The following is a 12,907-nucleotide window of genomic DNA, read 5'->3' as shown; positions in this document are numbered from 1 at the left end:
ATTCTATTCTACTCTACTCTACTCTACTCTATTCTATTCTACTCTACTCTACTCTACTCTATTCTATTCTATTCTATTCTATCCTAATATAACCTCTTCCATAACTGTGAACAGGGTAGACATTTTTGCATGGAATTTGCAATATTTGCAATTATTAAGTTATAAAATTTTGCTTTTGAGGCGATGTGGTGGCTCAGGGGTTAGTACTGTGGCCTCACAGCAAGAAGGTCGCTGGTTCAAGTCCATTCTGAACCATTTGGCATTTCCATGTGGAGTTTGCATGTTCTCCCCGTGTTGGTATGGGTTTCTTTCGGGTGCTCCAGTTTTCCCCACAATCCAAACACATGCGCAATAGACGAATAGGATGAACTAAATTAGCCGTGGTGTATAAGTGTGTGTGTGAATGAGAGTCTATGGATGTTTCCCAGTACTGGGTTGCAGCTGGAAAGGCATCCGCTGCGTAAATACAGACTCTATTCTGTATTTATAACAAGCGAAGACTGGAATTCTATTCTGATTTAATCTAAAAAAGTGTAATTGTAACTGTAATTGGACTTATTTTAGTCTTTACTTAGAAACAAAATAGAAATAAAAACTGTATGACTGAGAATAATAGATTATACAGTAGTCAGCACAATTTTCACTAAAAGCTTCAGGTTTTCTACCATCAAAAATAGTATACTGTAAAAAGTAACAGGTATAATATATGGTAAAACACCGGCAGCTGTGGTTGCCAGAAGTTCGGTAAGTTACTTTTAAAAAGTAATCAATTACAAATTACTGATTACAACTGGAAAATTGTAATCCGATTCATGTAAAAGTAATCAGATTACTAATTACTTTACCTTGAAGTTACTTTTAAAACATATAAAATATGAAACAAACTGCAGCTCTTTCAGTAATTTAATATTCACTGAAAAACATCACAGTGGGTTGAACACAGCAGCTTGACATATTCAAAAGACTTCAAGAGTTCACCCAAAACTCATCATTCTCTCATTGTTCAACTGTTCTAAATCATTTATTTTTTTAATAGATTATGTGTTATGTCCATATACCTCCTTAAGATTTTTATTTTTTTTTTTACATAAATTTTTAGGGCTCAACACTTAGGATTTACGATTTTTCTTCTCTGACCAGACCAAACAAATTATTTCCTTGCCACAAATAAAAAAAAATGTGTCAAAACAAGCTAAAAATATCTGTAAACAGTTCATACACATTTATTCACCAATTATTCAAAATTATTCTCATTTATCTAAAACTACACACAGAAGTTTGTCCAGACTAAAGGTCCCAGATCATCAGGTAACTATTAATAAATGCAGAGTTAATCTCCTATTAAAGCAATGTTAGTGTAAAGGATGATAATTAAAACAGATTAACAAAAATAACTGCAAGCAAAAGAAAGCAGGTGGATGGCATCTGGAAGCTGCAAGTGCGACGGTCCGCTTGGGCGCACCGCTCACAATATGCGCACGTTTCCATTGGAAATAATGAACTTGCGTGCGGAAATCATTGCATCCCTATTAACGGTATCAGTGCATTGTACAAAAGGCCTTCTCTACAAACATTCAAATGTTTTCGGCTGCTCGCGCCACTCGCTTAATGTCACTTGACTCACTCTCTGCGCAGCCCTTAAGTGCAGCTCGTGCTGTATTGAACAGACGCACGTCACTTCATAACTATAGCAGCCGCTTTTCCACTGAACTACATTTATTTTTGATGTCTTGATCACACAATTTGGAGGGCTGGAACAAACTGCCTCACGAGTGAAAATGAAAGTTATATACCGTTTCTTAAATTACGGTGATTTAATGTATGTAACACGGTGATTATTTACTATATACTATTAGAGATAGTTTATATATTATATGCTATTTTGGTCTTTTACTGTCGCTGTTTTACAGTTTTTTACTGTAGTTTTCACTGACATTTTTTACAGTGTACTTACTGATGCAGGATTGCAGATAGAAATGACTAGACATTTTGATGGTGCTTATAGAATATGTAAAGGCAGCACACGGTCTGCCTCTCATCAGATGCCTTACTCTCATCCAGGACATCACGTATTTCTGCTGGATCTTCATCTGAGCTGATCCACTCAAGGGTCTCCATAAGGAACGGTGTTGTTCCAGCGTCCGCCAGAAGGATGTTTTTCATCATCATCTCGTCATGCCCATTTTCCGTCAGTCTCCACCATCTGTTATAAAGTGGCAGCAGCTTCTGGGTACTGATCGTTTTCATGTTGTCATGCCAGGGTGAGAGCGTGACAGGATGCGCACCATCATCTAATGACTAAGCACTTTCAGCGTCAACAAAACCTGCCTCCAGCAGCTCGCTTCTCACATCAAACCTTATTCTAGATCAGGATTTGCTTGCAATGGGATAAAGCAAACTGATATTAATATTATTTTATTAATTGATAAAAATATTATTTTGCTTACCCCATTGGCAGATTATTTTACTTCTTGATTTAAGAATTTGGACTAGAAACAAGACAAAAAAAACTTTAAAGGGCCTCTATTTTATCCTTATTTCAAGTCTTTTGTGTCTCCAGAATGTGTCTGTAAAGTTTCAGCTCAAAACACCCATCAGATTATTTATTTGACCGTTTTAAATCTGGAAATGGTGAGCAACGTTATGACATTTTAGCTGTTTTTGTTGCCTGTGCCTTTAATGCAAATGAGCTGGTTCCCTCCCGCCCACCGTTCCCACATGCGTGTCAGAGCCATAGAGATCTCTCTGCATTGCAAATAGCATTCATGTAGATAAACAGCATAGTGACAGACAAGAATGAAGCAGATCTCCCTTATATCCCTTATTATAAAATACGCGGACACACACAGAGACACACGTTTAGATTTGTACTCTTTTTGCACGGCAAATGTTACAGGACACAAGTTAATATACACTGCTGTATGGACATCCATTATGTTAATGTACAAAATAAACCTGATTCAAGTCCACCAACTTAAGTACTGACACTATGCGGCTGTGGTGTTCAACCATAGACTGTAAAATATATGGACGTAGCATCCGTGACGTCACCCATAGGTTTCTAAAGAGCGCAAATGAAGCTAAAAGTAGGCGCGGCCAACCGTCGCCATTTTGTTCACGCGTCATCGCACCCACGGCGGGATACCAAACAAGGGCAAAGAGGCGGAGAGTGAGCGGAGCTACAGACACGTGCTGGCAATTTGCTTAGACCTGGTTTAGACAGAGCTTACTTTGGGAGAAACGCTTAATACTTTATTACCTGCGACTCGTTTGTGTTCTGACCACATGTGCTTGGCTGTACACTATATCAATAAAGTGTTTAGACTTTTAAAAACACTGTAGTAATACATTGAGCCACTAAGCATTGTTCTTATGACATTTTTCAACAGGAGAAAAACCTGAATTACTTCCAAACACTTCAGATATAGTTTGTGTTAGTAAATGCAAGACTATTGATGAAATCCAGGCATAACACTGTATGACAACGCTTCAGATGACTGTTCTAGAGCCTACAGCTAATCAATCTGTCAGATTCTGGAGGGCATAACAGCTCTAAAGAACATTATAAATGATAAATGATCTTAAATAAACACACACATTTATAGAGATGGTGTACAAGTATATAACTTTACTCACCAGGGAAACGGAGGCCACGTGAAGGGTTTGTCAGCACAATTAAGTGCACACAGCATCCCATATCATCTGATAATTGTAGGAAATAATCCCAAAAGGCAATTGACTGTGTAAAGAAGCATTAACCAACACAAAAATGCGATGTATATGCCGAGTTTAACGGCTAATTAGCCGTAATCAGCTCAGGAGACGAGACAGTGAGCAGCGAGACCTAGCTGTCACTCAAGTGGCCACGCCCTTAATTATGCAGACTTAATATAAATTAATAAAACGAAACGGATGAGTTATAAAAAAAATTCACCCCCCTCACAGTTGTCATGAAGGTTAATCATGGCTATATACACCAAAGCCATCATTTGTACCAGGCTGTAAGCATGTTTTTATCAGCTGTAAAAATGGCCAATTTCCCATTGCAGTCAGAAATGACCTGGACTTCCTGGAGGCGAGTCGATGAATTGCAGTTTTAGTTACTTCCTTATTGGCTTCCCGAGGGAGAGTGGGAGGTTGCAGCTTGTGTTCAACTAGCGATTTTACTGTATATATTACAAACCTGCACTGTTTTGAAAATGTTTTAAACTTGTGAAACTCATTCTTGAGGTGCAGATGATCACAGAGAGCTGAACAGATCTTTTAATCCCAGTTGGTTTGCGCACGTCCTGTCTTGTTGATATGATTATACGCAGTACTATAGACACATGTTAATATGCATCTGTCAATCAAATGGGTGGGCGGGGAAACCACACTTCTATGTCACGTTGCGGTGGGCATCAAAACGGGAGGGATTTGGATCCTATTTTAACGTCAGGAAATTCAAAAAAATAAACTTATTTGCGTTTCTATCACTCTTAATTGTTTTTTTTTTATTAATTGTTGTATAAATTATCTATTACAGAGAGTTAATAATTTTTCTGGACAACCAGGTAAATTTGGTGAGATATGAAATTATTATTAAGTACAATGTAGTTCACTCAAGTGATTTTGCATTTAAGAATACACTATCATTCAAACGTTTAATTCATCATTCATACATTAATTTTCTTTTTGGCTTAGTCCCTTTATTATCTAGGTTGCCACAGTGGAATGAACCGCCAACTTATCCACCTTATGTTTCCAGCTGCAACCCATCACAGGGAAACACCCATACATACTTATTCACACACATACACTACGACCATTAGTTAATTCAATTCACCTATAGCACATGTCTTTGGACTTGTCGGGGAAACCGGAGCACCCGGAGGAAACCCACACGAACACAGGGAGAACATGCAAACTCCACACAGAAATGCCAAAAGGCCCAGCCGGGGTTTGAACCAGTGACCTTCTTGCTGTGAGGCGACAGCACTACCTACTGCGCCACTGTGTCGCCTTTCACAAAATTACTGATTTAAAAATATATATTAAAATCAAATAAAGACATTTAATTATTTTAATTACAATGTACATTTCAATGTACAGTTCCACACAATTCCTCCATGGTATCCCAACACGAATCAGTTTAATTAACTTAATTTTTTTATAAATTGAATTGGATTGAACATAAAACTATAGAAAAAAACTATTTTAAAAAACTATTTAATTGATTTCAGTTCATTCTAATGCATTTGTTTATTTATTTATTTATTATTGTTTATCTTGTTATTGTTGTATTTAATAATGTACTTAATTATTTAACTTAATTATTAAGTGGGCGTGACTGTGGTGCAGCGGGTAGCATGATCGCCTCACAGCAAGAAGGTCGCTGGTTCAAGTCTCGGCTGCGTCAGTTGGCATTTCTGTGTGGAGTTTGCATGTTCTCCCCATGTTGGCTTGGGTTTCCTCCGTGTGCTCTGGTTACCCCCAAAGACATGCGCTCTAGATGAATTGGGTAAGCTAAATTGTCCATAGTGTATGGATGTGAATAAATGTGTATGGATGTTTCCAAATGACGGGCATCCGCTGTGTAAAACATATGCTGGATAAGTTGGTGGTTCATTCCACTGTGGCGACCCCTGATTAATAAAGGGACTAAGCCGAAAAGAAAATGAATGAATGAATATTACTGCATTTCTCCTTTAATAAATGCAGACTTGGTGATCAACGAGAAAGACATCTTTCCAAAACATGATATGTATTTTGTTTTTATATCATTACCTTTTTAATTTTATTCTATTTTTCTATGATTTATACGTAAACTCAACTGAACTTTTTATATTTTTCTTGTTTATTTTTTTTGTTATTATGCATGTTCTCCCTGTGGGTTTCCTCCGGGTGCTCCAGCTTCCCTCACAGTCCAAACACATGCGCTATAGATAAATTGAATAAACTAAATTGGCTGTAGTGTACGAGAATGAGTGTGAATGTGAGAGTGTATGGGTGTTTCCCTGTACTGGGTTGCGGCTGAAAGGACATCCACTGTGTAAAACATATGCTGGAATAGTTGGTGGTTCATTCCGCTGTGACGACCACTAAAATTAGAAACTAAGAAGAAGAAAAATGAATGAATGAATTTTACAAATATTACATATTTTTTAAAAATTAAATGTTGTATATTATTATTAATAATTAATAAATGATTTCGGTTCATTTTAATGGATTTAATTATGTACTTTGGTTTAATTATGTAATTGTTGTAGTAGTAGTCACTGTAGTAGTAGATTAGTAGTAGTTGTGGTTGTTGTTGTCATGATTACCAGCGATCTCTAACCACCAGAGGTCGCTGGTAAGCACTCACCGTCACAATAACCTATGGACTACAAATCCGCCATTCATGGACTACATTTTCATACATGCACTCCATTCACAAACACACATGCTTCCTCAATTTGACTGATTACACTTGCACCAGCTGAGGATTGTCAAAGACTGATTACACACACTATTTAAACAGCACACACACTCACTTCCCTTGCTGAGTCTTGTTAGCTGTAAAGTGACATTACAACGCGGTTCCCTTAGTCTTGTTCCTCCGTGTTTTTGATCTTTGCCTGATTTCCCTTTCTCCTTATCTGCCGCCTGTCTACCGACCTCTCGCCTGTGTTTGACTACGATTCTGGACTGCCTTTATACATCTGTTTGCACCTGTGTTGACCATTGCCTTCCTGATTTTGAATAAACCTGCACGTGGATCCTAAACCTCAGTTGTCTCTGTCACTCCCCGTGTTACAGTTGTAGTGGTGGCAGTTGTTGTAGTGAAATAGTTATAATTGTTGTAGTAAAACATAAGCTGGAATAGTTGCCGGTTCATTCTGCTGTGGCGACCCTTGATAAATAAGGGGCTAAGCCGAAGGAAAATGAAATGAATGTTTGCTTGGCTGAATTAATTATAAATTACACTTGTGCAAAAGATATAAAAACCTAATATCAATACATAAACAAATCCTGAAGAGATTTGATTTTCGGTGCCGCAAAGAAGACGTTAATTATACAATCATGTTTGCGAGACGCTTCGTTTTTCACCTATCAAGCCTGTTTTTTCATTACATCCTTTCATTCATGAATAAACATGAGGATCAGAGCGCCCGTGTGTTTACCCGCAGAGCAAATTCTGCTTTTATTTGACACACATTGAGTGTATTAACGATGCAGATATTTTTTTCTTCTCTCTCTCCATTCATTCAGTCTTTCGCTTTTGACTGAGCTCTGTATTTATAGCTGCACAAGAGAGCGATTACAGCGCCCGCAGGAGGACAAAGTTGCTTCTATCTACGACTCTTTATCACCATGGTTATAGCAAACCCCTGCGGCTCTGTGGCACATCTGTGTTTTCTTCATATAAATTAGTAATCAGCCCTTGTGTTCGTTAGAGACGCGGCTTTGATTAGTGCTGGAGAATCAATCTGCCTCTCCACCGCTTTCGCTTTCTCATCAAGACAAGCAGGCTGACGTCGATGTACTACAGTATTTATGGTTTAAAATATGCTACATTGAAGTTAAAAGGGACTTATTATGAAAAATATCACGTTTAAAAGGAGTTTAAACACCGTTATGTGGAAAGAGTCTGTGATATAACCAGCTTCCAATGGTAATAATTATAATTTTGATAATCACACTTGATAAAAACAGTCTGCAGAAACACTTGATTGACATTCTCCTGTTGTACGTGTCATCAGAGGGGGAAAGCCCCGCCCACTAGTGACCATCTCTTCCTCATCAGCATATGACGTTAGTCTTGCTTTTGAATCTCCCGCTATGCTGACACATAGGTGTTTGTAGCTCCGCCCTCTTTTGCATCTCATTTGCATTTAACCTCCTGAGACCCAAATAATTTTGAAAATTTTTTTGTTGTTGTTTTTTTGTGATTTCCTACATCATTTGGGTTAAACAAATCTACAATTTTAACTTTTTACATTTTATTTTAACATTTTTTACAGCGTGTCCACTGTAAGATACCACAGGACCATTTTAGTTCGAAACGACCGCCAAACTCAGACAACAAAACTGTACAGGATATGGCTGTAAAGGGATATTAATCCAACTATAACGTAACAAAAAACAAAACAAAAGCCATTTTTTCCTTTTGTATTGAAACTCCTGGAACAGTTTAGTCCAGGGGTCACCAAACTTGTTGCTGGAGGGCCGGTGCCATACAGATTTTAGCTCCAACTCTAATCAAACACACCTGAACAAGCTAATCAAGGTCTTACTAGGTATACTTGAAACATCCAGGCGGGCGTGTTAAGGCAAGTTGGAGCTAAACTCTGGAGGGACACCGGCCCTCCAGGATCGAGATTGGTGACCCCTGGTAGTCTGAAAGAGAGACGAACTAAACAAAAACCAAAATAGAAGTGATGTTAAGCGACAGTCACCAAAATGACAAACAGGATCAAAGCCTAAAGGGGCAGTTTCAGAGAGTTATAAAACATCATTTGAGTGGTATTTTGTCCGCAGTTTCTAGGTAAAATAACTTTGCAGGGAAGTATGACGGCAACAACTTTTGTTCCTTTTCACACTAATGATATTTACAGGGACATTACAGGGACCTGCCGGTTGGTATGGGAAGCTCCGGCCCGATGTTTTACCACAAAAAGGAAGTCCTGAAGTGTTATGAACCATTGAGTGACCCTAGCATGTGTTCTTGCCTCAGGACATCCCCCGTAGTGGTACATGATCTGTCATAAAGGTACCATCTCCCAAACAGGTAATACCACCGCTCCAGGACTGCCTATTTGATGGCCAAAACTTCCGTCTCGATGGCTACATACCTGCAGCAGGGGATAGCTTCTGACTTATGTAAACGAATGGGTGCTCCTCTTCTCCCCTCAGCTGTGGGTGCTTCCCAGTACTGGGTTGCGGCTGGAAAGGCATCCGCTGTGTAAAACATATATTGGAATAGTTGGTGGTTCATTCCTCTGTGGCGACCCCTAATAAATAAAGGACTAAGCTGAAGAAAAACCAATCAATAAAAAGTAGTTTGTCTTCTAATTACAAGTGATTTCGGTCACACTTGATTTTGATGGGTCGTTTGTTGAATTTAAGTTACATTGCATCTACATGCCAACTAATTCTCTTTAGATTATAAGTAGACTCTTAGGTTGGGGTTAGTGTAAGTTGACATGTACGTGCAAAGTTTCTTACAGTCAGTTAAATGTCTGTTGAAGGAGCTGTATCAGCTGATATTAAGCAGATAGTCTACTAATACTCAAATGGACCATCAAAATAAAGTGTTACCCAGATTTTTTGTTACTATGTAATCCAGATAATCAATCAATTACAACCCAGCTATGGTTTAATTATATAACACACGCATATATTTACATATCATTTGTGTACTTGTACAGACATTCATATTGAATTATTGATTTCAGCAGAGCACTAAAACAGTTACTTTGCCTTTTTGAGTATGGATTGCTGTAAAGCATATTTGACCTCAAGTACATTATCTTAAAAGCTCTTTCCAGCATAATGTTGTTCGCAATGAAATGATCCTAAGGTGCACCTTCAGAAAACCACTCTTCTCCAATCACCGCTCTCGTAGGATGCCATTACAGTTCATCGACGCAACAAAGAGAGTTAATAAAATGTCCTTTTGCTCACACTTTGGCGTTATCGCTCTCTGGTTGTGCTGAATTCACAATTGCGTTCAAGCTATTATTCCTGCAGTATAAAATAACGGCGTTCATCTAGTGCTGCTTTGGGCATCGTAAACTTTAAACATTTGAGCTGCGCCTGGTATTGTTTATTATTTTTTATATTTTTTATCAGTGCATTATTTATAGGAAGTAAACGCAAATGCTGGCCCGAGCTCTTGTTCTTGATATCTTGTGCCCTATCCAGGTTTTAGGAACAACGAATAATATCTTGACTTCTATTTGATCATTTGGTATCAGAAGTGGCTTATATGAAAGGCAAAGGCCTCTAGATTACCTGTATTTTACCACAATAAAATATGATCATGCCTTGATTTTTTATTATTTAATTAGGACAGTAAGGTCTGACTTTGTTTAGACAAACGTCTTGTCACTTAACAGAAATAATGTCCAGTATAGAATATAAAGTCATGGTGCAGTGGAAACAGAATAAATATATTGTGTCTGACTCCATCATGAGCTTGGAGGACTGCATCCATACATCTCTGCAATAACTCAAATCACTTATTAAAGTCATCTGGAATGGCAAAGAAAGCGTTCCTGCAGGACTCCCAGAGTTCATCAAGATCCTTTGGATTCACCTTCAATGCCTCCCCCATCTTACCCCGGACACGCTCAATAATGTTTAAGTCTGGTGACTGGGCTGGCCAATCCTGGAGCACCTTGACCTTCTTTGCTTTCAGGAGCTTTGATATGGAGGCTGAAGTATGAGAAGGAGCGCTATCCTGCTGGAGAATTTGCCCTCTCCTGTGGTTTGTAATGTTATGGGCAGCACAAATGTCTTGATACCTCAGGCCGTTGATGTTGATCATCCACTCTGCAGATCTCTCGTACGCCCCCATACTGAATGTAACCCCAAACCATAATTTTTCCTTCACCAAACTTGACTGATTTCTATGAGAATCTTGGGCCCATGTCGGTTCCAGTAGGTCTTCTGCAGTATTTGTGATGATGGGGATGCAGTTCAACAGATGATTCATGGGAAAAATTGGCCACTTTTCCAAATGATCAACTAGAAGTCGAGTTATTATTTGTTGCTCTTACAACTGGGATCGACGACAAGACTTTTGTCAGGTAGTGTAGAGGATTTGGTGTTTTTTACCAAGCTAAAAAGAATGCATGTTCATGAATTTACACTGATTTTCAACAATTCGTATCCTACAAATAGGACGTGTGTTTGGATATAACTCATATTGTTTGCTTTTGACCACACTTCGTTTTTATTGTTCGTTTATTCCTTTGCTGGAGATTAGAACTGAATTTAGAAATAGTTTTGAAACAAATCTTTGTGCTTAACAAACAAAATTAAATATGTAGGCTAATGGATGTCTTCAGTGGAGTGAGTTTCCACCGTTTTATTACTTCACGAAAGTAAAGGAGTAAAGAGTAAAAGTAAAGTAAAGAGAAAGTAAAGATGCTGAATGGAGGAGGCTCATTCTTTATCCTCGCGCTGCAGATGCTCTGTTTAGCTGTTTTCTCGCTGAAGCGTTCAGTTTTTACACTCACAAAGTTCATGTAAATAGCAAATGTGCCACAAATGCCTTTAACTGACTTTTAAAGGGAATGTGAGATGAGACTCTGATTGGTTTAAAGTACAATATGCTCAAAACATACCCAGAACTCATTAAGAGAATAAGCACAACCCTGTTAGACCATGTGCCAGGGCGCAGAGTGTATTTTTCTGTCCTTAAGAGCAAAAGTGGATTCAAACACACGCTTAATGCTTTTGCGCCATGCGCTTTAGACTTTGCGCCTAGATCGTTACAATAGAGTCAACTGTGTACATTCTGATGAAAACCACAATAAATTGATGTCAGAGTTTCTGAATCCCTGATCAGGCTTGTGATGTCTGTTCTGTGTTTTGCAGGTGTGGTTGCAGAAGTATGGCTACCTTCACCCTACACCACCCAACATGGCCGCCCAGCGATCAGCCCAAACCATGCATTCTGCTATTGCTGCCATGCAGCACAAGTATGGACTAAACATCACAGGGACTCTAAACAAGTATACTATAGAGTGAGTACTTTTAAGCATATTCAGTACATACAGGCAAGTCACAAAACGTTCATAAATTTACAACTCTATATCCATGAACATTACAACACCTCCTCTCCTCGATTTGGGATCACTCTGAGGGGGTTCTACAGAATTTGGATATACTGATTAACACTCTTGAAACAAAGTGATATCAATTGTACACTCTTATTTTACACGCATGCATGGATTTATTACCAAATAAACAAAAAAAACAGCCATCAATCACAACAAAAATAAACAAGATATACCAAAGTCAGAAACTAAATAGTCTTTCTGGAAAAAAAAAAAAAGGTCAGTGACCACTTAGAGCACTTGAGAGCGGTGCAATAAAACCACTTAAGAAAGGTGGTTGTTTGTAGAAAAACAGACAATTTGCCTTGTTTAACTGAGTTTTGTGTTGCTCCCCAAGAAATTGGATAAACTTGGTATCTCCCAGTGAGAACAGCAAACCAGAGGCACAAGGATAGCAACATATAAACAGTCCTTTCTAAAACAAGCAAACAAAAATGACATAAATAACTGTTTACACATAACACATCAAATAAAAGACACATGTACTCACAATTGAGCGATAACTTCAATAGTTCTCAAAACATTGGACTGAATTAGAAGGCCGGTAGCAAAAGGGATGCATGTGGTGTCCACTCTACCAAACACTCCTCCTTACTCTATGGTAAGTGGCTCTTTATAAGGGTGCTAATCAACCTAATGCCCCTGGAGGTCGGAAGCAGTATTGCATGTCAACATGCCAGACAATACACCATGAAAAAAAAAATAATAATAATAGTAACATTTAACATGTTACAACATATATGTTAAATTATAGTTAATATAAGTAAAGATAAATGTACATATTTTTCATTTGAATGGTTAAAAACTTTTTTATATGCAAATTTTATATATTATATATATTATATACCTTTATATATTTCTTATTAAGATTTTTTGTTTTGTTTCTAGTCTAAACATCTCGAAATTGTTTTAAAAAGTAGCTTTTTCTAGACAATCAATATATATTGTGTTTTTAAAGAAATAACATGCTAAAATTAAATGATTTTTCCCTTAAAATAAGCTAAATAATCTGCCAATGGGGTCGGCTAAATAATCTTGTTTTTCCTTTTGAGTAATAATATATTTTGCTTAGCCCTTTGGCAGATTATTTAGCTTAT

The 12,907-nt window shown here is 37.9% G+C and overlaps 1 protein-coding gene across 1 annotated transcript in view; it reads left to right on the top strand.

Moving 5' to 3' along the window:
* Positions 1-12,907, top strand: part of mmp16b (matrix metallopeptidase 16b (membrane-inserted)) — a 52,346-nt gene that overhangs the window by 13,552 nt on the left and 25,887 nt on the right. Inside the window, exon 2 of the mRNA XM_056465663.1 lies at positions 11,569-11,717. Coding sequence (XP_056321638.1) covers positions 11,569-11,717 — 149 coding nt within the window. The remainder of the gene's footprint in view (positions 1-11,568; positions 11,718-12,907) is intronic.

This window comes from Danio aesculapii, chromosome 2, assembly GCF_903798145.1.
Source record: "Danio aesculapii chromosome 2, fDanAes4.1, whole genome shotgun sequence".
In the NCBI taxonomy this organism is placed as follows: domain Eukaryota; kingdom Metazoa; phylum Chordata; class Actinopteri; order Cypriniformes; family Danionidae; genus Danio; species Danio aesculapii.
The sequence above is the reverse complement of the archived record's forward strand: the minus strand, read 5'-3'. Positions and strand labels throughout refer to the sequence as shown.